General features: G+C 39.7%; 1 protein-coding gene across 1 annotated transcript in view; it reads left to right on the forward strand.

Moving 5' to 3' along the window:
• SLC22A2 (solute carrier family 22 member 2) overlaps nucleotides 1–16,136 on the forward strand; it is a 41,817-nt gene extending 25,681 nt beyond the window's left edge. The window contains exons 9-10 of the mRNA XM_037742282.1: nucleotides 3,813–3,912; nucleotides 15,386–16,136. Of these exons, the coding sequence (XP_037598210.1) occupies nucleotides 3,813–3,912; nucleotides 15,386–15,452 (167 nt within the window). The 3' untranslated portion in view covers nucleotides 15,453–16,136. The remainder of the gene's footprint in view (nucleotides 1–3,812; nucleotides 3,913–15,385) is intronic.
• The last annotated feature ends 10,327 nt before the right edge of the window (nucleotides 16,137–26,463 follow it).

A 26,463-nucleotide genomic window follows, 5' to 3' on the forward strand; every position in this document is an offset into this window, starting at 1 on the left:
GTTCGGTCAAGTGTCATTGCCTTTTATTAAAAGGGGCTTTTAACCCTCTCTCTCCATTTTTTTTTTTTTTTTTTTTTGAGATGGAGTTTTGCTCTTATTGTCCAAGCTGGTTGCAATGACACAATCTTGGCTCACTGCAACCTCTGTTTTTCGGGTTCAAGCGATTCTCCTGCCTCAACCTCCCGAGTAGCTGGGACTGCAAGCATGTACCATCAGGCCTGGCTAATTATGTACTTTTAGTAGAGATGGAGTTTCTCCATGTTGGTCAGGCTGGTCTGGAATTCCCGACCTCAGATGTTCCACCCGCCTTGGTCTCCCTAAGTGCTAGGATTATAGGTATGAGCCACTGCACCCAGCCAACCCTCTGTTTTAGGAGAGACTCTAACTCCTCTAAATTGGGCCTCTGACCCAATCACATTCTTTACCCGGGTACCCCACTACTTACCCAAAGTTGGCTAATCAGTGCTGTAGTCTAATTCCTTTGGGCTGGGGAGGGGGTCTCCTCAGTATCATCCCTTCACAGTTCACCAGAAAAATGTTATTGGAAAGGGGTCCTGATGCAGACCCCAAGAGAGGATTCTTGGATCTTATGCAAGGAAGAATTCAGGACAAGTCCATATAGTAATGTGAAAACAAGTTTATTAGGAAAGTCAAGGAATAAAGAATGGCTACCCCACAGGCAGATCAGCTCCTAGTTGCCCATTTTATGGTTATTTCTTGATTATATGCTTAAACAAAAGGTGGACTATTCATGAGTTGGTAACTTCCTGATGTTAGCATGATATTTGTAAACTTCCATGGCATTGGTGGGAGTGTAGCAGTGAGAACTAACAGAGGTCACGCTCATCGCCATCTTGGTTTTGGTGGGTTTCATCTGGCTTTACTGTAGCCTGTTGGATTAGCAGGGTCTTTATGATTTGTATCTTGTGCTGACCTCCTATCTCATCCTGTGACTTAGAATGCCTAACTATCTAGGAAGGTAGCCCAGTAAGTCTCTGCCTTATTTTACCCATTCCCTATTCAAGGTAAAGTCGCTGTGTTTCACACACCTCTGACATGTCAAGGAAAAAAACTAAATTCTGTAAAATATTTAAAGAGTTTATTCTGAGCCAAATATGAGTGACCATGGCCTGAGGCACAGTCTCAAGCGGTCCTGAGAACATGTATCCAACGTGGTAGGGTTACAGCTTGGTTTTATACATATTAAGGAGACAAAAGACATCCATCAATACTTATGAGGTATCCATTGGTTTGGTTCAGAAAGGCAAGACAACTGAAAGCAGGGGCTTCCAGGTCATAGGTGGATTCAAAGATTTTCCAATTGGCAATTGCTTTAAAGAGTTATTATCTAAAGATGTATGGAAACCAAGGCCCTTATTAGATAGATGAAATCTCATAGTTAGTGCCCTTAGAGACAATGGCAATGTTTCCTATTCAGATCTTTAAAAGGTGCTAGATTCTCAGTTAATCTCTTCAGGATTGGGAGGGTCTAGAAGGGGAAAGATGTAGTTATTGTAATAGAGATTCTTTACAGATACAAATTTTCTCCAAAAAGATGGCTTTGCCAGGCTGTTTCAAAATAGGGCAAGGAAATATATTTGGGGGTAAAATATTTTAATTTCCTTCTTTGTCATGTGACATTATTCAGGTTGGAATTTGCTGTCTTATTTCTACAAAGAGTCTGTCGTGTCAGTCTTAAGATGTGTTTTAATGTTAACACTGGTGAATTGTGCTTGAACCCCAAAAAGGAGAGGGTATAATGAGACATGTATGACCCCTACTTCTTCCCATCAGGGTGTGAATGGGAAGGGGTGGGGGTGAAAAACCTTGAAGTTTTTCGGTTCAATTCAATCAATTGTTGGTCTTCAATCTTTATTTTTGGTTTACATCTATGAGGTGATATTGTTAAAGAAAAATTTCTCCTGAATTAAATTTAAAAGAATTTAATTGAGCAAAGAATAATTTGTGAATCAGGTAACCTCCTGAGCCAGAGTAGGCTCAGAGACTCCAGCACAGCCACATGGTAGAAGATTTATGGACAGAAAAAGGAAAGCCACATACAGAAATTGGAAGCGATGTACAGAAACAGCTGGATTGATTACAGCTTGGTGTTTGCCTTATTTGAACATGGTTCGAACAGTTGGCCGCATTTGACTGGCTAAAACTCGGGGACTGTGTAACTGCCCAAGGGGTTCATCTTGCCTGCTGCCTAGACAGAGCCAATTTCTAAAGACAGGGGAATTGCAATAGACAATGAGTAATTCATGCAGAGTCGGCTGTGTGGGAAGGCTGGAGTTTTATTATTGTTCATATCAATCTTCTGAGCGTTTGGGGAGTAGAGTTTTTAAGGACAACTTGGTGGGTTGGGGGAAGACAGTTAGCCGAGGGTGCAGATTGATGAAATCACAGGGAGTTAGAGCTGTCTTCTTGTGCTGAGTCAGTTCTTGGTGGGGCCACAAGATCAGATGAGCCAGTTTATTGATTTGGGTAGTGCTAGCTGATCCACCAAGTGCAGGGTCTGCGAAATATCTCCAGCACTGATTTTACCAGCAGTTTAGAAAGGTTCAGAATCCTGTAGCCTCCAGCTGCATGACTCCTAAACCATCATTTCTAATTGTGTGGCTAATGTGAGTCTTACAAAGGCAACCTAGTCCAGAGGTAATAAAGAGGTCTGCTTTGGCTGTGGTCATCTTTGTTTTAATCTATAAGTTTCTCCCCAAGTTAGTTCAGCCTACACCCAAGACTGAACAAGGATAGGTTGGAGGTTAGAAGTAAGATGAAGCCGATTAAGTTAGATTTCTTTCATTGTCTCAGTCATAATTTTGCAAAGGCTGTTTCACTTAGCACAGGAGTGGGCTACAGTGTGTTTACAATTCCATCTATAGTTCACAATGAGTAGAGAAACCTTTAGGCCAAACTTAAAATATGTAAGGAGGCAGCTGTAAGCTAAACTTGATTTGACAGTATATTATCCCACTTTATATAGGAAAGTCTGGAGCATCAGAGAGATGACAGAACTTCCCGAGGCCCTGAGACCAGTAGGTGAGGGGGCCAGAGTTGGAGCCCAGGTTCCCAGAGCTTGGGTTCTGTTCCCTGCAGCTTCTGTTTCAGCCATTTTCTGAGGGTGTAAAGATAGAGACTGACATGCAGTGTTTTGAGACCTCAAAACTAGTAAAGAACCCATATCCTGTTTTCTGTATTCTATTATTTTAAAACACATATAAATACAACTTTAAAAGATCAAAACTTTTATTAGAATCTAAAGAAACAAAAACATCTGTTTATTATTAAAGATTATAGCTAGAGACAAAGGGGAAAAAAAGGAATAATGGGATTTAGTGAACACCTAAATTTTAACTAAAATCCTAGCTATGCTTTTTAGTGCTCTTACATAGTAATAAATACATAATTCACTTTTATTTGCTAGAAATGATCCAAGTTTCTGACTTATTTTTCTTACTAAGTGCATTATACTGGCAGGGTTATGGTCCTCCTTTTCATACAGTTAATTTTTTGCAGAGTTATTTTCCAACTCCGAAGTATCTTAATATGGTGGTAATGTCCTCTACCCTAGAATAACCTTGACTCCAAATGTTAAGTATTTCATTTCCCTATTAGGAATTGTAATTCAATGGAGTTTGGAACTGGTATAATATTTATAATGGAAAATACAGCATCACAAAAGGCAAAGGAATCTGCAAATAGGTACAGAAAAACGCCCAAAAATGTTTTAAACAAAAATAAAAGAAACTATAATTGTAGACCTTGAGTTTTTCGGTTCTTAATGTGATTTTCATCTGTTTGGCTTTCAGCCGTGGTTGGCTTGGTTGCTGGAGGTCTGGTGCTGTTGCTACCAGAAACTAAAGGGAAGGCTTTGCCCGAGACCATCGAGGAAGTCGAAAATATACAGAGGTAGGCTGTTGAAAGTTCTAAATGAACTGTTCTATAAAGGTTTTAGGACAACCCTGTAGCCATTTGGGAATAAGAATTAGGTTGACTTAATACTTCACATCATACACTGAGATAAATTCAAACTCAGTCAAAGACTTGAAAGCATTTTAAAATTCATTAAAATAACAAAGACAGTATAAGAGAATGTCTTTAAACTTACAAGTGGAGAAGGTCTTTCTAAACATGACCCAAAAAATCCAGAATGCATAGAAGAAAGGTCAATATGTTTGCTTTCATAAAAATTAAAGATTCTGCATTGAATGACTACCATAGGCTAAAAATAAAATTATAAACTTGAGGAAAATATTTACTACTCTACATTGGGCTAATTTTCCCAATATATAAAGATCCCTAAAAATCCGTAAGAGCAACCACCCAATAGAAAAAACAAAATAGGCAACAGATTTGAGCAAATAATTCAGTGAAAAGGAAATAAAAACAGCTCTTAAATATATGAAAATATGCTCAACCTCCCTCATAGTAAGAAAAGTCCAAATTAACACTGCACTAATAAGTACTTGGATTGTCAAAAATAAAACTACTCGGTAACACACTATGTTGGGGAAGAATGGGGAGAAAACGCAGCATCCCGTGTTGCTGGTAGGAGTTAGATGCCTCTGTAAGGGATAGTGCAACAGTAATATAAAAATCACAGACATGTATGTCCTTTAACCTAGCCACTCTACACTACTAGTTTACCTGTGCAAAGTGACATATGTACAGGACTAGTCATTAAGGCAATTTTTTATAATAAGAGTTTGGAAACAACCTAAATGACCATGAATCAGAAGACTAGCTAAATAAGCCGGGCATAGTAACTCACACCTGTAATCCCAGAACTTTGGGAGACTGAGGAGGGTGGAACACCTGAGGTCAGGAGTTTGAGACCAGCCTGGGCCAATATGGCAAAACCCTGTCTCTACTAAAAATACAAAAAAAAATAAAAATAAAATAAGACCAGTTAAGTAAATGATATGCCATTCTATAAAATTATGCAGTCATTAAAAAGAATGAGGCAATTTCATATACACTGACAAGGAAAGTTCTCCAAGATATATTGCTAATGGGGGAAAAAGCAAAACATAGAAATGTATATATTCTACCATTTGTGTAACAATAGTGAAAGACACATATATAAATACTTGTATCTCTGGAAAAAATGTACAAGAACCATAACATTGTTGCCTATGGAATTGAGTGGCTGTGGGACACAGGTGGAAGGGAGGTTTCAATGCTTACCATTTTGTAATTTTGAATTTTGGACCATACGAACCTATTCAAACAGTAAATTTAAAAAAATTCTAAATAAAGACAAAATACAAAGAAATAAAGGCAAAATACAGAATATATGAAAATATGCTCAACCTCCTTCATAGTAAGAAAAATTCAAATTAGCACTGCACTAGTAACTACTTGGATTGTCAGAAATAAAACGACTCGGTAACACACTATGTTGGGGAAGAATGGGGAGAAACGCAGCATCCCGTGTTGCTGGTAGGAGTTAGATGCCTCTGTGACAGACAGTGCAACAGTAATATAAAAATCACAGACATGTATGTCCTTTAACCTGGCCACTCTACACTTCTAGTTTACCTGTGCAAAGTGGCATATGTACAGGACTAGTCATTAAGGCAATTTTTTATAAGAGTTTGGAAACAACCTAAATGACCGTGAACCAGAAGACCAGTTGAAATATCTGACGCTTTCCCCACAAGTTTGTTTATGCAGCATGTTTAGATATTTTTATTTGTTTCCTTCTTACTCCATTTTCGGCCTGCTGATACCACAAACAACTGAGTTTCATTCATTCTACCAAACCTCCATGTTTAACATATTCAGTACTTGGGCAAAATGCTGGTAAACCACAGTGGTCTGAGGCTTTTCCTAGAATTGAGTCCTAGAGCTGGAAGAGGCCTTTGAAAGCGGCCAGAGGTCACACACTCGAAGCCTGGAGGTCACCAAGTTCTCCAGTGCTTTATTTGGCCCACACAGTATTTTTTTTTTAACTGGGAAATTCCATATAAACTGGATTTCCAGGATCTGTTTTAAAGAAAAAAAAAAAAAACCACAGAATATTTGGTAACATTGAGAAGATATTTCCTCTTGTTGACAGCATGTAGGAGTGAATGATGGCCTGGCTTTCTGAAGGGCACACCCTCTGCAGGAGGCCACCATCCTCACTGCTTCCTATTGTCTTTGGTACATTGCGTGATCTGCCTGGTGCATGCAGACATTTGAGTTGGAGACCTTTCATCTAAACCAACCATCTCCGACCCTGTACCCCTGTCCCCACACAGCTTCCCACATACATGGGCACGTCTCATCAAAGACAAACTCTAAATCCTGTCCTGGACCTTAGCACGGTGCCTGGCATACACAGAGCAGGAGCTACCAATTATTCGTGGAACAAATGCTGAAGTTCTTTCAACAGCATCCCTAATTGAAGTTCCTTTCTCTAGCCAGCACCAGTGCCAGGCGGGCAGTAACACGTATGGTGAAGAGCACGGTTTGTAAAACCTGAAGCACCGCTGTCACACTTCCCTTGTGTGTGGCTTTATTGCTTTAATGCCTCAAAGCCTCAGTTTCTTCATCTGTTAGTGGAGACAACAGTACCTACTCACTGGATTAAAGAAGAAAATGTGTGTAAGGTGCCTGACACCAATTAAGTGTCAATTGGTTACTAATTAAGTTAATATGATTCCTAAGGGCCCTAAACCTATCCTCGTTACAAACATAGCCTGTGGGCTCATACCCTATTAATTTATCTCACTTCTTCTTTTTTTTATTTTTTATTTTTTATAAAGACGGGGTTTCGCCATGTTGGTCAGGCTGGTCTTAAACTCCCGACCTCAGGTGATCCGCCTGCCTTGGCCTCCAAAGTGCTTGGATTACAGGCGTGAGCCACCACGGCCGGCCTTATCTCACTTCTTAAGCCTGTTTTCCTTTCTGCAAAATGAGGATAACAATAGCTAGCATTGGCCAGGCACAGTGGCTCACTCCTGTAATGCCAGAATTTTGGGAGGTAGAGGCAGGTAGATCACGAGATCAGGAGATCAAGACCATGCTGGCTAACACAATGAAACCCCATCTCTGCTAAAAATACAAAAAAATTAGCTGGGTGCGGTGGCACAGCTGGTGACACAGCTACTCAGAAGGCAGAGGCAGGAGAATCACTTGAACTCAGAAGGCAGAGATTGCAGTGAGCCAAGATTGCACCACTGCACTCCAGCCTGGGCGACAGAGCAAGTCTCCATCTAATAATAAAATAAAACTAACATTTACTAAGCGCTCTCACCCAGTGAGTATGGTTCCAATTGACACTCACTAAGTGTCAGTAAAGTGCCTGACACTAATTAATGTCTACGAGCCACTGCTATTACTCACAGAAGCTTTTGTAGCCATTCTATAAAACAGGAAAATATAAGCCTAGACTACTTACTGGAAATCAAATTTTAAAATACATTCCGAGTTGTTGTAAGATGGGGAAGTGCAGCTCAGGGGCATACACATACCTGTGCTTGTCAGAGGTGTTCATTTTCATCAGGCTGGTTCAAAGCAGGCTAAAGAGATATTTCAAAAGATCATTCCTGTTGTTATTTTATATTCTTTTCATGTATGCGATCTATAAATATGCCTATAAAGATTTGCACTGTTCTTATTTCTGTATCACGTAACTCGGTTCACCACTCACTGAGGGATATGTGTAAGGCTTGGGGAATTGCAGAGTGTGAGTGGGAGGGCTGAGACAGAGCCAGAGGACAGTGCGCCAACAGAGGAAGGGGTGGGAGGTGCGGCCTGCAGGAGGCAGGGATGTGTGGGAGCAGGAGGAAGGACCACAGCTGGCACTGAAAACTGACCCCAAGAACAGTGTCACATGCACTGAGGAGAGCCAGCAGAAATGGCAGGGCAAGGGTCCTTCCCTCACCAACCAAGTCACTTGGTTCCTAAGGGCACTAAACCTATCCTACTTACAAAGGTAGCCTGTATGGCTACCTAATACCCTATACTTTATCTCGCTTCTCACTTTACTTTGGTCTCTCTTTTTGAGACAAGGTCTCACTCCAGTTACCCTGGCTGGAGTGCAGTGGCTTGATCTCAGCTCACTGCAGCCTCGAACTCCTTGGCTCAGGTCATCCTCCCACCTCAGCCTCCCAAGTAGCTGGGACTATAGGCATGTGCCACCGTGCCTAGCTAATTTTTTGTATTTTTTTGTAGAGACAGGTTTCGCCATGTTGCCTAGGCTGGTCTCGAACTCTGGAGCTCAAGTGATCTGCTCACCTTGGCCGCTCAAAGTGCTGGGATTACAGGTGTGAGCCACCACGCCTGGCTCCTTATCTCATTTCTTAAGCCAGTTTTCTTGTCTGTAAAATGAGGATAACAATAGCTAACATTTACTAAGAGCTCTACCCAGTGCTTTCCATGCCCTTCTCGTGTACCTTCTTTTATTGCACTTCATTTTATTGTTTTGCAGATCATGTATTTTTTAAACAGATTGAAAGTATACAGTGACCCTACATTAAGCAAGTTTATTTACAGCATTTTTCCAACAGCAGGTGCTCACTTCCTGTCACCGTGGCATGCTTTGGTAATTCTCACAATATTTCAAACTTTTCCATGATTATCATATCTGTGATGGTGATCTGTGATCAGTGATCTTTGATACTACTATTGTAATTGTTTTAGGACACCGCAAACCATGTCTGTGTAAAACAGCTAACTTAATTGATAAATGTGTGTGATATGACTGTTCCGCACACTGACCGTTCCCCCACCTCTCTCCCTCTCCTTGGGCCTTCTTATTCCCTGAGACACAACCATACTGAAATTAGGCCAATTAATAGCTCTACAGTGCCCTCTAGGTGTTAAATGAAAGGAAGAGTTGCAAGTCTCGACTTTAAATTAAAAGGCAGAAATGATTAAGCTCAGTGAAAAAGGCACGTTGAAAGCCAGAATAAGCTGAAAGCAAGACCTCTTGCACCAGTTAGCCAAGTTGAGAATGCACAGGAAAAGTTCTTGAAAGAAGTTTAAAAATGCTACTCCAGTGAACACACAAATAAGAAAATGAAACAGCCTTATTGCTGATAATGGAGAAGTTTGAATGGTCTGGATAGAAGATCAAACCATTCACAACATTCCCTTAAGCCAAAGCCTTATCCAGAGCAAGGCCCTAACTCTTCAATTATATGAAGGCTGGGACAAGTGAAGAAGTGGTAGAAGAAAACATCGAAGTTAGTAAGTGTTGGCTCATAAGGCTTAAGGAAAGAAGCCATCTCCATAACATAAAAGTGCAAGGTGCAGGAAAAGAAACTATCATTAGAGTGAACAGGCAACCTACAGAATGGGAGAAAATTTTTGCAATTTACCCATCTGACAAAGGGCTAATATCCAGAATCTACAAAGAACTTAAACAAATATGCAAGAAAAAAACAAACAGCCCATCAAAAAGTGGGCAAGAATATGAAGAGACACTTCTCAAAAGAAGACATTTATGCAGCCAACAAACATATGAAAAAAATGCATATCATCACTGGTCATTAGAGAACTGCAAATCAAAACCACAATGAGATACCATCTCACACCAGTTAGAATGGTGATCATTAAGATGTCAGGAAACAACAGATGCTGGAGAAGATGTGGAGAAATAGGAACACTTTTGCACTGTTAGTGGGAGTGTAAGTTAGTTCAACCACTTGGAAGACAGTGTGGTGATTCCTCAAGAACCCAGGAATAGAAATACCATTTGACTCAGCAATCCCATTACTGGGTATATGCCCAAAGGATTATAAATCATTCTATTATAAAGACACATGCACATGTATGTTTATTGTGGCACTGTTCACAATAACAAAGACTTGGAACCAACCCAAATGCCCATCAATGCTAGACTGGATAAAGAAAATGTGGCACATTTACATCATGGAATACCATGCAGCAATAAAAAGGATGAAGCTGGAAACCATCATTCTCAGCAAACACAAGAACAGAAAACTAAACACCACATGTTCTCACTCATAAGTGGGAGTTGAACAATGAGAACACATGGACACAGGGAGAGGAACATCACACACCAGGGCCTGTCAGGGGGTGGGAGGCTAGGAGTGGGATAGCATTAGGAGAAATACCTAATGTAGATGACAGGCTGATGGAGGCAACAAACCACTATGGCACGTGCATAACTATGTAACAAACCTGCACATTCTGCACATGTACCCCAGAACTTAAACTATAATTTAAAAAAAAGTGCAGGGTGAAACAGCAAGTGTTGATATAGAAGCTGTAGCGAGTTATCCAGATCTAACAAAGATCACTGATGAAGGTGGTCACACTAAACAACAGATTTTCAATATAGACAAAACAGCCTTCTATTGAAAGAAGATGCCATTTAGGACTTTCATAATGAAAGGAAAAATCAATGCCTGGCTTCAAAACTCAAAGGACAGGTTGACTTTCTTGCGAAAGGTGAATGCAGCTGGTGACTAGATGTTGAAGCCAGTGCTCATTTACCATTAAAACCATAGGGTCCTTAAGAATTATGCTGTCTACTCTGCTTGTGCTTATAGAATAGTAAAGCCTACATACAGATAACAGTATTTCGGTTTACAGCATGGCTTCCTGAATATTTTAAGCCCACTGTTTAGACCTACTGCTTAGGAAAAAAAGATAGTTTTCAAAATATTACTGCTCATTGACAATACATACACCTGGTCACCCAAGAGCTCTGATGGAGATGTGCCTAAAGATTAATGCTGTTTTCATGCCTGCTAACACAACATCCATTCTGCAGCCCATGGATCAAGGAGTAGTTTTGACATTCAAATATTATTATTTAAGAAATATACTTTATAAGGCTATAGCTACCATAGATGGTAATTCCTCTGATTGATCTAGGCAAAGTACATTGAAAACTTTCCGGAAGGGATTCACCATTGTAGATGTCACTAAGAACATTTGTGAATCATGGGAGGAGGTCAAAATATAAATGTTAACAGGAGTTTTGAAGAAGTTGATTTGAGCCCTCATGGATAACTGAAGAGCTCAAGACTTCAGCATAAAAAATATCTGCAGATATGATAGAAATAGCAAGAGAACTAGAATTAGAAGTAAAGCCTGAAGATGTTACTGAATTCCTTCAACCTCATGATAAAACTTGAACAGATGAGGAGTTTCTTCTTAGAGATGAGCTAAGAAAGTGGTTTCCTGGCCAGGTGTAGTGGCTCATGCCTGTAATCCCAGCACTTTGGGATGCCAAGGCAGGCAGATTACGAGGCCAAGAGATCAAGACCATCCTAGCCAACATGGTGAAACCCCATCTCTACTAAAAATACAAAAATTAACTGCGCATGGTGGTGCATGCCTGTAGTTCCAGCTACTATGGAGTCTGAGGCAGGAGAACTGCTTGAACCCAGGAGGTGGAGGTTGCAGTGAGCCAAGATCACACCACTGCACTCCAGTCTAGTGACAGAGTGAGACTCTATCTCGAGGAAAAAAACAGTGGTTCCTTGAGATGGAATCTAGCCCTGGTGGAGCTCCTGTGAACATTGTTGAAATGACAACAAAGGATTTAGAATATTACATAAACTTAGTTGATAAAGCAGCACCAGGATTTGAAAGGATTGACTCCAATTTTTAAAGACGTTTTACTCTGGGTAAAATTCTATCAAAACAACATTGCATGCTATAGAAAAATCTTTCATGAAGGGAAGAGTCAATCAACATGGAAAACTTCATATTCTTCTTTTAAAATGTTTCAACAGCCACTTCAACCTTCAGCAACCACTATCCTGATCAATCAGCCACCATCGACATAGAGGCAAGAGCCTCCACCCACAATATTACCACCAATTGAAGGCTTAGATGATTGTTAGCATTTTTTTAAAATAAAGTATTTTTAAATTACATTGTTTTGTTAGACATAACATTGCACATTTAATGGACTGTGGTATAGTGTAACCGTACTTTTATATGAACTGGGAAACCAACAAAAATGTATGACTCACTTTATGGTAAAATTTACTTTATTGTGGTGGTGTGGAACTGAATCCTCAACATCTCTGAGGTATGCCTGTATTCCCTCATTGAATCTTTGCAGCAATCCTATGAAATAGGTGTTATTATTAACCCCACTGACAACTGAAAAAAAAAAACCCAGGCCAGAGAAAGTAAAAGACTTGTGCAAAACCACACAGCCAATAAATGACAAAGCCAAAGTTTTAATCCTGGCAGCTAGATCCTTTGGCCCATGAATTTGTCTCACCATCAGAGGGTTGGGCTCATGAATGGGACAATGTAATGAAGCACCCACTCCAGTGCTTGGTATTTAGTTATTATTCACTCACCGGTGGCTGATGTTGTTGCTGTTGCTGCTGCTGCTGCTGCTGCTGCTGCTGCTGCTGCTGCTATTGCCATTTTTATTGCTGCTGTTCTTGCTGCTGTCCTTGCTGCTGTTGCTGTTGTCATTATTGTTACTGCTGCTCTTGTTTTTGCTGTTGTTGTTGCTATTGCACTTGTTCCTATTGCTGTTGCTGTTGTTTCTGCTGTTGCTGCTGCTGTTGTAATTTTTGCTGTTATTGCTACTGCTGCTACTGTTGCTGCTGTTGTTACTGGTGGTGTTTGTTCTGCTGATGTTGCTGCTGCTGTGACTGCTGCTGCTTCTGTTGCCACTGCTGTGGCTATTGTTGCTGCTGGTGCTGTTGTTGATTGTGATGCTGTTGCTATTGTTGCTGATGCTTCCATTGTTATTGCTACTGCTGTTATTGCTACTACTGCTACTGCTGCTGTTACTATTGTTGCCTCTGATAGTGTTGTGGCTGCTGCTATTGCCACTACCGTTACTGTTGCTGCTGCTACTATTGCTGCTGTTGTTTTTTTCACTGCTGTTGCTGCTTTTGTCATTGTTGCAGCTACTGTTGTTGCTGCTCTTGCTGCTGCTGCTGCTCTTGCTGATGTTGTTGCTGCTTTTGCTGACACTGCTGTTGCTGCTGTTACAATTATTGCTGCTGCTATTATTGCTGATGTTGCTGTTGTTGCTTTTGTTACTGTTGCAGCTACTGTCGTTGCCCCTCTTGTTGCTGCTGCTACTATTTGTTGCTTTTGTTATTGTTGCTGCTGCTACTGTTGCTGAATTGTTGTTGCTGCTGCTACTGCTATTGTTGCTGCTTCTGTTGTTATTGCTGTTGTTGATTATGATGCTGTTGCTATTGCTGTTGCTGCTGCTGCTATTGCTGAAATTGTTGCTGCTATTGCTGTTAATGCTGTTGGCATTGCTACTACTATGGCTGCTGCTGCTGCTGTTGTTGCCACTATTGCTACAACTGCTGCTATTGTTGCAACTGCTGATGTCGCTACTACTGTTACTATCATGGTTGCTACTACTATTGCTGCTATTTTTACTTTCGTTGTTGCTGCTGCTATTGTTGTTGCTTCTGTTGTTATTGCCATTGTTGATTATGATGCTGTTACTAGTGCTGTCACTGCTGCTACTGTTGCTGATGTTGTTGTTGCTACTGTTGCCGACGTTGTTGTTGCTACTGTTGCCGATGTTGTCATTGCTGCTATTGTTACTGCTGTTGCTTCTGTTGCTGTTATGATTGCTGTTGCTATTGCTGTTGTTTCTATTGTTGCTTTTATTGTTGTTGCTGCTCTTGCTGCTGTTGTTGCTGCTATTGTAATTATTGCTGCTGCTGCTGCTGTTATTACTGCTATTTCTGTTGCTACTGATGCTGTTGCTGTTGCTGTGGCTATTGTTGCTGTTAATTGTGATGCTATTGCTGTTGGTGATGTTTCTGTTGCTATTGCTGTTACTGTTGTTGATGCTGTTGCTATTGTTGCTTTTGTTATTGTTGCTCTTGCTGCTGATGCTGCTACTGCTACTGTTGCTGTTGTTGTTGCTGATGCTGCTACTGTCGCTATTGCTGTTGCTGCTACTGTTACTCTTGCTACTGCTGCTACTATTGCTTCTGGTGTTCCTGCTACTGTTTTTGCTGCTATTATAATTATTGCTGCTGCTATTGCTGCTATTACTGCTGCTACTTCTGTTGCTGTTACTTCTGCTGTTATTGCTGCTACCTCTGCTGTCACTACTGCTGCTGTTGCTATATCTGTGGCTATTGTTGCTGCTGTTCTTGCTCTTAATTGTGATGCTGTTGCTTCTGTGGCTATTGTTGCTGCTGTTGTTGCTATTGTTGCTTTTGTTATTGTTACCATTGCTGTTGTTTTTGTTATTGTTGCTGATGCTATTGCTATTGCTGTTGCTGCTGATGTTGTTACTGTTGCTATTGCTATTGCTGATACTATTGTTGCTGCTGCTGTCATTGATGTGGTTACTGTTGCTATTACTGTTACTACTGATGCTGCTGCTGCTGATGATGGTATTACTGTTGCCATACCTGTTGCTGCTACTGTTACTGTTGCTGTTGCTATTACTATTGTTGCTGCTGTTGCTTTTGTTGTTGTTACTGCTGTTGTTGTTGCTCATGCTTCTACTATTGCTATTACTGTTGCTGCTGTTGTTACTGTTGTTGCTGCTGTTGTTGCTACTGTTGCTGCTGTTGTTCCTGCTACTGTTGTTGCTTTTGTTGTTCCTGTTGCTGCTTCTATTGCTGCTATTACTACTGTTGTTGATTTTGCTGCTGCAGTTGCTATTGTTGTTGGCATAGAGACCACAGGAGCTCAACTGACTTGATCGTACCCCTTCATCTGGAGCTTTAGAGAATTCCAAAACCATAGGGTGATTTGGGTAAGATTCTGCCATCCCTCGTCTTAGACTGGATTGGTCCAGAAATTGAGACAAGACTAACCAACTCCAGGTGGGGGAAATTCTGTGAGGTGCTGGGTGGCTGGGAGCAGCCCACACCAGATTTAATATTGCTATAAACAGGAACAGGTTCAAAGGACACAGCTGGGAACAACAAAATGAAGAAAGCAGCATTTCTGCAATGAATATCAGCAATGTCCTGTCATTCACAAAGACAAGATGATTAACTTGCAATTTAAACAAATGTTTTAATTGCAATCTTCATTTATCGAGCTGTTGAAAAGTAAATATACTTTGAGAAAATAATTTTTCAAATTCTATTTGTAGGACTAATGATAACAATGTCTAAATTTTGCAGTCTTCGTCATTAACTGATATAAGATTTGTTTAGTCTTTATCCACATTCTTTATTAGAGAGAAAGGTGAACACCCTAAGAAGGATCTTATTTAGGCCAGTTCCAATTCAATAAGAGAATTTTAGAAACAACCTTGTCCACATGAGCTATCAACAAGTTCTGTCTATTTTCTTTGTGAGAACCACCACTTAGAACACATTGCAAGACTAATTCTGAACAAAGCTTAACATCATTTGTTGTTTTTCTTATTTTTACCCACTTTATTTTGGTTTTCAGCCTCCTCATGATTTCTTTCTCCCCTCCCCATTTTTATTTCTTATTGCAGACCAAGAAAAAATAAAGAAAAGATGATTTACCTCCAAGTTCAGGAAGTAGACATTCCATTGAACTAAGAAGAGAGATCGTCACTCCTGCTGTTACTTCACTTTGATGACAGCAAGACCAAAAGCAGAAATTTCTGCACTCATCTCAAAGCCCATACAACTCAACCCAACTTACCCTTAAGCCCTGTCAACCTAGATCTATAGCCAGTGGAGGCTATTGTACTTCTGTGGAAAAGTATACCTATGGGACCAGATTCTGCCAAGTTCTTCCAGCTCACTCTATTCTCAGCATTCCTGGGACATTGGACATTGGTTTTCCAGAGGGTTCTTTTTTTCCATCTTTGTATTTTTTTTTATTTGATTCTTTTCTCTGCAATGCTATCTAACCAGAATACATAGGGGAACTGTGGGCCAGGGAGATCAAAATAGAAAAAAAATCTGAAAAACAGTAAAGTTGGAAGAAAATAATTGCATCTATTTTCTTAACGAAATAAAACATCCAAAACAATATAAAGTTGTCCAGAATGTATGTCAAGAACCTTAGATAGCCCTTTCAGTAACACAGGTGAAGACATTTTTAAAAATACATTGATTGTCATCTGGATTAGACTTAAAGTGAATCTCAAATAAAAGAATCAGGAATACAAGTTGAGTAATCATGAAGTCCTTCCATATTTAGACTGGATAAGCATAAACGTGTGTTTTCTACAAAAGATCTTGAGAAGAGTTCAGTAAAAAATGTTGTTAACATTATAAAACAATTATCATTCTTTTATTCTGGGAAAAATGTCCCAATTTGTAGATTTTAAAATACATGTTAATATTTCATAAAAGTAATATTATAAATACATTTTAAAAGCTAAATATTATAAGGCTTATAATGAAAAACAAAATTTTCTTGCCCTATTTCACCTCTAGCAATTCCTCAGAGAAATTTTCAACTATTTTAGGTGAATTTTCCCCTGAGATTTCTCTCCATACATCTAAATAACTTCTTTATATTGGCATTGCTTTATTTTTCATTTAAAATATTATCTGTATGGCTTTTAATATAAAACATAAAAATGTAGCTCTCTTCATCTCTCTCTTTTCCCAACACACAGTTTTTCTGTTCCTTTTGAACTTCATCACATTTTTATTAAATCAAATAAAGTGAATCGGTACCAGTGTCAACGAAAATTATCGAACTCTATAAAATATCTGAAGAGATTATTCTGAGCCAAATATGAGTGACCATGGCCCATGACACAGCACTCAGGAGGTCCTGAGAATATGTGCCCACAGTAATCGGGGTGTAGCTTGGTTTTATACATTTTAGAGAGGGGTGAGACATCAATCAAATACACTTAAGGAATATATTGGTTTGGTCCAGAAAGGCAGGACAACTCAAAGTGAGGAAGACCGGGGGGTGGCGATGCTTCCAGCCTATAGATGAAGTTAAACATTTTCTGGTTGATAATTGGTTGGGTTTGTATAAATACCTGGGATTGATAGAAAGGGAATGTTCAGATTAAGATAAAGATTGTGAAAATGAAAGTTCTTCTGAAGTCTTATAGTGGCTGCCCTTAGATACAATAGATGACAAATGTTTCCTGTTCATATCTTGGTTAATCTCTTTAGGATTGGGAGGGTCTGAAAGAAAAATATCTAGCTATGCTAATAGAGATTGTTTACAGATGCAAATTTACCTCCTCAAAGAAGTGCTTTGCAGGCCCATTTCAAAATATGGCAAAGAAACATGTTTTGGGGTAAAACATTTTTATTTTCTTCCTTTCTTTGTAATGTTATTCCAGAGTCAGGTTGGAAAGTAAGTCATGATAGATAGGGTTAAATAAAACCCATCTGGTGAAAATTTATGATTTGTAGGGCATAACTCCCCTGGCCCCATAGATAGGTATTTGGGTAAGATTAAAAAAAAAAAAATCATAGTTTAGCCCTCACCAGGTAGAGGAGTGCTACTGTAAAGATACCTGAAAATGTGGAAGCAACTGTGTAACTAGGTAACAGGCAGAGATTGGAATCGTTTGGAGGGATCAGAAGAAGACAGGAAGATGTGGGACATGTTGGAACTTGCTAGTTACTTGTTGAATGGCTTTGACGAAACTATTGATAGTGATATGGGCAATGAAGTCCAGACTTAGGTGGTCTCAGATGGAGATGAGAAACTTGGGAACTGGAGCAGAGGTGACTCTTGTTATGCTTTAGCAAAGAGACTGGTGGTGTTTTGCCCGTGCCATAGAGTTCTGTGGAACTTTGAGCTTGAGAGAGATGATTTGGTGCATCAGATGAAAGAAATTTCAAAGCAGCAAAGCATTCAAGAAGTGACTTGGGTGCTGCTGAAAGCATTCAGTTTTATTTATTCACAAAGATATCGCTTGGAATTGGAACTTATGTTTAAAAGTGAAGCAGAGCATAAAAGTTAGGAAAATTTGCAGCCTGATGATGCAATATAAAAGAAAAACTTATTTTATGAGGATAAATCCAAGCCACTGTGGATATTTGCATAAGTAACTAAGAACCACATGTTAATCCCCAAGACAATTAGGAAAACATCTCTAGGGGATGTCAGAGACCTTTGTGGCAGCCCCTCCCATAAAGGGCCTGGAGTAATAGGAGGAAAAAATGGTTTCATGAGCCAGGTTCAGGGGCCCCCTATTCTGTGCAGCCTAGGGACTTGGTGCCCTGCATGCCAGCCACTCCAGCTGTGGCTAAAATGAGCCAAGATATAGCTCAGTCCATGGCTTCAGAGGGTGCAAGCCCCCATTCTTGGCAGCTTTCATTTAGTGTTGAGCCTGCAGGTGACCAGAAGTCAAGAATTGAGGCCTGGGAACCTCCACCTAGATTTCAGAGGATGTATGAAAATGCCTGGATGTCCAGGTAGAAGTTGCTACAGGGGTGGGGCCTTCATGGAGAATCTCTGCTAGGGCAGTGTGGAAGTGGAATATGGAGTTGGAGCCACCACAGAGTACCCACTGGGGCACTGCCTAGTGGAACCATGAGAAGAGGGTCATTGTCCTCCAGACCCCGGAATAGTAGATCCACCAACAGCTTGCATCATATGCCTAGAAAAGCTGTAGATACTCAATACCAGCCTGTGGAAGTAGGAGGGAGGCAGGCTGTACCCAGCAAAGCCACAGAGGTGGAACTGCTCAAGGCTGTGGGAGCCCACCTCTTGTATCACCATGAAAGTGACACATGGAGTCAAAGGTAATTATTTCAGAACTTTAATACTTTAAAAAAAAAAAAAAAGACTGCTCCACTGGATTTTGACTTGCATGGGGCCTGTAGCCCCTTTGCTTTTGGCCAATTTCTCTCATTGGGAATGGGTATATTTACCCAATGCCTGTACCCCCTTGTATCTAGGAAGTAGCTTACTTGCTTTTGATTTTACAGGTTCATAGGAGGAAGGCACTTGCCTTGTCTCAGATAAGACTTTGGACTGTGGAGTTTTTAGTTAATTCTGTAATGAGTTAAGACTTTAGGGGACTGTTGGGAAGGCATGATTGTTTTTGAAATATGAGGACACGAGATTTGGGAGGGACCAGGGGTGAAATGACATGGTTTGGCTCTGGTATTCCCACCCAAATCTCACCTCGAATTGTAATAATTCCCATGTATCAAGGGTAGGGTCAGGTGGAGATAATTGAATCATGGGGGCAGTTTCCACCATACTGTTCTCATGGTGGTGAATAAGTCTCATGAGATCTGATGATTTTATAAATGAGAGTTCCTGTGCACAAGCTCTCGTGGCTACTGCCATGTAAGATGTGTCTTTGCTCCTCCTTGCCTTCTGCCATGATTGTGAGGCCTCCTCATCCATGTACAGCTGTGACTACATTAAACCTCTTTCTTTTATAAATTACCCAGTCTCAGATATGTCTTTATTAGCAGTGTGAAAACAGACTAATACATCCCAAGCCCCGTGAACCTCTTTTGCCAAAAGATGCAACCTCTCTTTTCCTTTCTGAGAGAAACAAGCTTCCCTTACTTGAACACTTGCAATCATCTCACCTGAGGTAACTGCCTTGAGAAGGAATGCTGGCACTTCTTAAGACCTCTCCCGCCCATTATTGTCCCCAGATATGTCTAGAGTAGATTCCCATGTACCTCTCAAGAGAAGCCAAAGATTCCTAGACTGGAATTCCAGTCTAGGAAAGAGATAGCTTAACTATAAAAAGAATTTCAAGATTTTTAAACTTACATTGGCAGAAGTCAGGGGGGAGATTTAGGAACAAATTGTAATAATGCTAGACCCAGGAGGGAGAACATAATGTTGGAGCAAGTCAAATTTATTGATATGAGTTCCCTAATGCAAGATTCTAGATTTAATGTGCTAGCTGAACCATTGGCCACTAGATCCAGTAGTTTGCAGACCAACAGCTTTAGAAAAGATATAAGGGAATGTTTGCATAATTTATAATAAGGAAAGACTTCTTAGTTAAGAACAAAATCCAGGAGACTTAAAAGACTGACCCATTTCACTACACAAAACAAGACTAAATCAAATGAAGCTAGGTGAGTAACACACATGCACCGTCATACACACGAAAAACAAATGTCATAGATGAGTGACAGATTTGGAAATACATTTCAGCATATAAAAAATATCCAAAGGACTATTATCTAATACAAATAAGGAGCTACTAAAAATCAATAAGAAAAAGACAGCAAGGGAAAAAATTATACAAGAATACAAATATTTATAGCAGAAAACATAAAAATGGTCAATTAAGTTATGAGAAAGATGTGTATCCTCATTGTTAATCAGAAAAATACAAATTAAAATAACAATGAAATAGTTTTCACTCATCAGACTAATTTTTAAAATTAATAAAATTGAAAATATTGGGTGCGGACAAGGGTGCAAATAAGCTTTCATAATTGCTGGTAGAAGTATTGATTGATACATTCCTTTAAGAAGGCATTTTGGCAGTGTCCGTTATTATTACAAATGGGCATTTCTGTGACCCAACAATTTTGCTCCTATGTATCTATCTTAGAAAAACACAATAGTAAACACAGAGGCATTTCAGAGTTATTCATTGTTTCATTTACTGATGACAGCAAAAATTAGAAATAACCAAAGTATAAATATGAGGAATGCTTAACATAATGGTATATTCACTCCTTAGTAAAAGAAGAATGAAAAAGCTTTATAGATGCTCCATAGAAAGACCTCCAAGACAAAAGGCAAAGGCAGGTTTTAGAATGACAGTGTGGGAAAGAAAGGATGCACACTCACTGATGGCCTATGAAGAGGGGGCCTGGGACTGGGCAGTGGGCAAAGAGACATATCAGATTTTCCTGTAATTTTTGCACTCTTATGTTTTCATGTGCATATTTATGTCATATGTTCATGTTACTTTAAAACATAAATTATTAACTCTGGAAAATAATGTGGTAGTTTCTCAAAAAAACTAAATATGCTCTTATCATATGACCTACCAGTTGCACTCCTGAGCATTCATCCCAGTAATGAAAACATGTCCACACAAATCCTAGACACAATTGTTCACAGCAGTTTTATCTGTAATAGTTAAAAACTGGAAATGACCAAAATGATTCTCTATAGGTGAACGGTTTAACAAAGTGTTGTATATCCATGCCAAGCAATACTGCTTATCAAGAAAAAAGAACAAACTATCAATGCACACACAACTAGAATGGATCTCAAGGGCATTATGCTGAGCGATAAAAGCCAGTCTGGAAAGACCATTTTTGAGATAGAAAACAGATTGGTGGCTGATTATGGTAGTGGTTACATAAATCTACACATGATAAAACAACATAGAACTATATACTCACATACTGCACAAATGACAGTTTCTTGGTTTTGATATTGTACTATAATTAAAGAAGCTGTAACCACCAGGAGGCTAGGTGAAGGATACCCAGGATCTGTCTGTAATGTCTCTGCAATTTCTTAGAAACCTTCAATTATTTCAAAATAAAAATTTTTAAAAAATGACTAAACATACAGCATTTCTTAAAAATTAAATGCTATGAGAGCCCAGAAGAGACCATTTCTTTATAGCAATGTGTCTCAAAGTTATAAATTATGATAACTTTAAAATCTGAAAAAAATATATAGTTCCTCTTTACAGAAAAATACATAACCAAAATTTATACAAATGTTCACAGACTTTATCTCACCCAGTTATGAACTCTTGCTGTAGACATAGAAATAGGCAAATTAAGTCCACACGCCAAATCCAGTCCACCACCTGTTTTTTTTTTTAAATAAAGTTTTATTAGCACACAGCCACTCCCATTCATATATGTATTATCTATGGCTGCTTTCAATAACCCAGCCATTGAACTGAGTTTATTGCCACAGAGACTCTCTGGTCCACAAACCTTAAAATATTTACTATCTGGTCCTTTACAGAGAAAGTTTGCCAACTCCCAGGTAATATTCCATCTCTATAACCTGAGGAAACATTGGAATAAAAAAAAAAAAAAAACTGAACAGGGAAGGCAGTGCCTTTAACATTCTAAAACCTGCATTTCTTTTTCTATGCGCCTGGAATTAAACATCATTTTTTGTAAGCAGGCAAGTAGCCCAGTGGCAATCTGGAAAGAAAAATAAAAATGAACATTCCTGGAATGTGGGCTGTGCTCAGTACTCTGTGGATGTGACCTGGGAGGTTTCTCCCCATATCCCCGTGATAAGGCTGTGCTGCCCATCTCCCTGGGTCCCAGGGCCTGGGGTGTATTCAGGGTGTGGAATTCCCAGCAGCCCCCTTGCTCTTGAGATCTGGGAGGTGATTTACAAATGAATGGAAAGTGAACAGACTACTCAGGACTAGCTCAGGAGATTCCCTTGTGTCCAACGCCCATTTATCAAAAACAATATTATTTGAATGTAACCTAAAATTTTTTTAAAGGCATATTTATTTGTCTTTGATAAGGCACACATTTTTTTCCTTAAGTATAGGTCTTCTGGTAAGAGTTCCATGTGCTCTTTCTTGCATATACCACATTCATAATTCATTGTTTATAATTTGCAATTTTGGTTTCTTTAAAGTAGAGCTAGAACTCAAAACATTTTGAAACATTCTAAATCTCAAATTCGAGATTTTTACAGCATTTTTTATTTTTACATTTGATTCACTCACATTTAATTACATGATATTTTTAGTGATTCATATTTATTAAATATTAAGAAAGCATTTAATTTATATTAAGTAGAAGAAAAATGTAACTCATTTTCACATTCATATTTCATCAGGTTACATAAGTAATAAAATTAGGCAATTTCAACACCAAGTTTAATGAGAAAAAAACACATCTGGGAACAAATGCAACCTACTCTTGGTCAGCCTGTAACTCAACTGGTAGATGTGGGTGGCTGAGCACACTAGAATGTGACCACCTAGCAGGAGGTGTGGGCTGGTCAGCTGGTTTTGCAGGGCGGGGGTGGTCCTGCCAGTTGACTAAGTAGAAACTGGTTTTGGGAGTTTCTCCTAAGCCCAATGCTGATACTTTAAATAAAACATACAATTGTTTTTCTTTTCCTCACACAACCCTCATTGAAAAGAACCATATATATGAAACACCAACCTGATGAAACCCCAAGAATAAAACTCTTCCCTTTCCCTGTTTGGCAAGTCTTAGCACAAGATCCATGATTAACACAGATTCTAAAACGAGGACTCAGATCAGCCTGAGTGGCCTCCATTAAGTTCTGGAATCAAAAGCGACTTGGCAAAGAAATCTTTTCCAGAACAGTTTGACTCCACTTTATATCACCAGACAAATGGGTCTTGGACTCAAGCTGACATTCCGATGTCCTTGGCAACAATCCTTTGAGGCAAGAAGATGTGGAATAAGAAGCTGTCCTTGTCCATTCCCTCTCCAGCTGCTGGAATTTTCAGGTTTCTGTGACATCGATGTTGCCTCAGTCTATACCTTCCCTGGCTAGTCTAAAATATAATAAATCTTGTGCCATGAATGCTTTTCCTTCATCACAGAGCACACAAGGCCACCCCTTCCACAAGGACTGGTCCTAGCAAAACTGAGGCATACATCTCCCAGTTTCCCTTGTTCCTGGGAAGCTCTGCCCCCTTCCCACCTAGTCCATAGCTCACCGGCCCAGCTAGTCCATAGCCCTTTTCCTGTGACACCAAGCAATCTCCCCAGGCTTGTCATCAAAAGACGCAGGCTCCACCACCTGGAATCTGAGGACTCCACCATAGAGTGTGGCATGGGAGTCAAGGATGCTATTCTGTAAACTAACCTAGCTGTGTTGTGAAACCAAAAGTCACGGTCCAGAGAGCCCTCGGAACTTAAATCATTTGAAGCACTTCTGTGCCCAGAGGTTCCTAAAAAGCAGTGACTCTCTACACTAGGCACCTGCTGTGATTCTCACATCAATGACTTGAGCCCTGAACTCTCTTTCCGGCTCTAGGCATTGCCACTTAGCTGTCCTGAGGGTTTCCTGTGGACACCATTTCCCACTGGAATATTACTGCAGATGTTTAAAATACATATTATCTTTAGATCTCTATAAGAAGAATTCGGAAAAATTCCATATTCATATGTTGCTTGCCCATTTTCTAAGCCATCTCTCATCTCCAGGAAGATTGTAAGCTACTTACCCGAAAAACAGATGTCCAGTAACTATTTTTATGTTCAGACTCGGAGACACCAGGAGCTGTGAAGCACAGCTGCTGATGTCCTGGAGCACACAGTTGCCTGAGACAACAATTCCAAGACAAAAAATTACAGTGCTGTAACCAAAACTGCACTGTGTGAGCAGTGTCACTAGAACGTCAGACTACAAGCCACAGCACAGTGGCAAGAGTTGCTGTTGGCCTTTTCTATTCAGTAATCCTTGATGGTGGAATAGTAACCCCAGCATTGCACTAGGCACTGCAACAAGATGTGCAAGATGAATATGGCTTTTGTTTTCACAGGGGGGATAGAGGCAAGGAATTGGGCAGTACCGTCAATGTGCGCTGGGAACAGGAAGAAAGAGGGATCTCAGAGTCAGAGCTCCGTCCTGCCTGCTGAGCGGGGGCATGTTTCCCTGGGGAGTTGACATTTAGCTGCAATACTAGAAATCAACAGGCTTTTCCAGGCAGACAGAGGAGAAAGCATGTTCCCTGCAGAGATAACAAGTACTGGAGAATGTCACCAGGACAGGTTTGAGGGAATACCTTTGTGGCTGAGGGACAGGGTACATGCCGGAGGTGGGGAACAGAAGGTGGAAAGGAGGGAGGCAAGCCAGAACTGCACAGCCTTGGCACTGTGGGAATAAAGGTGGGGAGGGAAGAAGGAGAAACAGGAGGTGGGGTGGGTGGAGAGAAGTGAATAAAAGAGAAACAGATCTAAGGAGGAAAAAGAAACGATGTGATTAAATGTGGGGCAAGAGGTCAAATGAGGAATTTAAGACAAGTCTAGTGATGAGAATGATTCCATAACAATCTAACAGAAAGCAAACAAAATGGAAACTAACTCTAAATGTTCAGCAAATATCTGGAGGTCTACATGTTCTGAGATCATTAGTATCACAGAGCATGATACAGTAACTTTGGCACAGAAAATAATCAGAAAGCATAAAAATAGGTTCAAGTACTGATATAGTTTGGATGTGTGTCCCCTGTAAATCTCATGTTGAAATATACCCCTCGCTGTTGGAGGTGGGGCCTGGTGGGAGGTGATTGGACCATGGGTCCAATTTCTCATGAATGGTTTAGCACCATCCATTTGGTGCCATCCTCACCTTAGTGAGTGAGTTCTCACGAGATCTGGTTGTTTAAAAGTGTGTGGCACCTCCCCACCTTGCTCTCTTGCTCTTACTTTTGCCACGTGACATGCTCACTCCCTTTTCACCTTCCACCATGAGTGTAAGCTCCCTGAGGCCTCCCTAAAAGCAGATGTTGCTATGCTTCCTGTATAGCCTGCAGAACCGTGAGCCCATTAAATTTCCTTTCTTTATAAATTACCCAGTCTTAGGTATTTCTTTTTAGTAATGCAAGAACAGACTAATAAGTACATTAAAGTACTCTTTCAAATGGCAAGAAAAAGTATAAGACGTCTTGGAAACACTTTCATTGAAAATGCTTAAAATGGAAATAGAGGTAAGATTTCAGGTACAGGCAATTTTTAGTTTTCTTCTTTATAATTTTTGCATTTTCCCAATTTTCTTTAGAATTTTCCCAATTTTCTTTAGAGTGTGTATTTCTTCAAAATATTTGTTAGGTAGCATTTGACGCATACAAAAGCATATATGTGACACATAGGCCACCAACAAATCTTTTTTTCCTTAACTCATCTCTCACCCAGCCCCAACACCACACCAAAGGGAACACTCTTCCAGTTTTGTCTATATTTTGCTCTTGCTTTTATTCTTATTGCACACACACGCAAGCATGCACATTCATATGTATGTATGTATTGCTAAATGAAATATATTTTAGTTTTACTTCACTTTTTAAACAGTTTTATTAAGGTGTAATTCACATAAAATAATTCAATATATCTATTTAAAGTGTACACTTTGATAAGTTCTGGCATTATTTGTATACTCATAAAATTATCACAACAAACGAGATAATGAATTTATATCCATCATCCCCAAAAGGTTCTGAATGTCCCTTGGTAATCCTACTCACACTTCCCATTGTCCCCCCCAGGAAACCACTGATCAGCTTTATTTCAGTGTAAACTAATTTGCATTTTCTAGAAAATGAAATTAAACCAGTCACAGTTTCTTATCACTCGGCATAATTATTTTGAGATTTGTCATGTATGTTTTTGCATATATCAATGGTTCCTCCCTTTCTGTTGCTAAATAAACATGTTTTTGAAATTTATAAAAATAATACATTGTATTATAGTCTTCTCTGAAGTGCCTTTTTACTCATTATTATGGGGCAAAGGTGGTTTATTTAGGAAGTAACCACAGGAACCAGGAGTGAGAAAGCAGGGAAAGTGAGAGAGGGAAGGGAGAGAAACTCAGTGAAGGGCAATCATCATGGTCACTAGTGAGAGAATTCTGCCATGAGAAACAGATGGAACACATTCTGAATTGTCTATTTAAAGAATGAGAATGGGATGTTACAATGTTATCCAC

This window comes from Cebus imitator, unplaced genomic scaffold (genome assembly GCF_001604975.1).
Source record: "Cebus imitator isolate Cc_AM_T3 unplaced genomic scaffold, Cebus_imitator-1.0 Scaffold6, whole genome shotgun sequence".
Taxonomy (NCBI): domain Eukaryota; kingdom Metazoa; phylum Chordata; class Mammalia; order Primates; family Cebidae; genus Cebus; species Cebus imitator.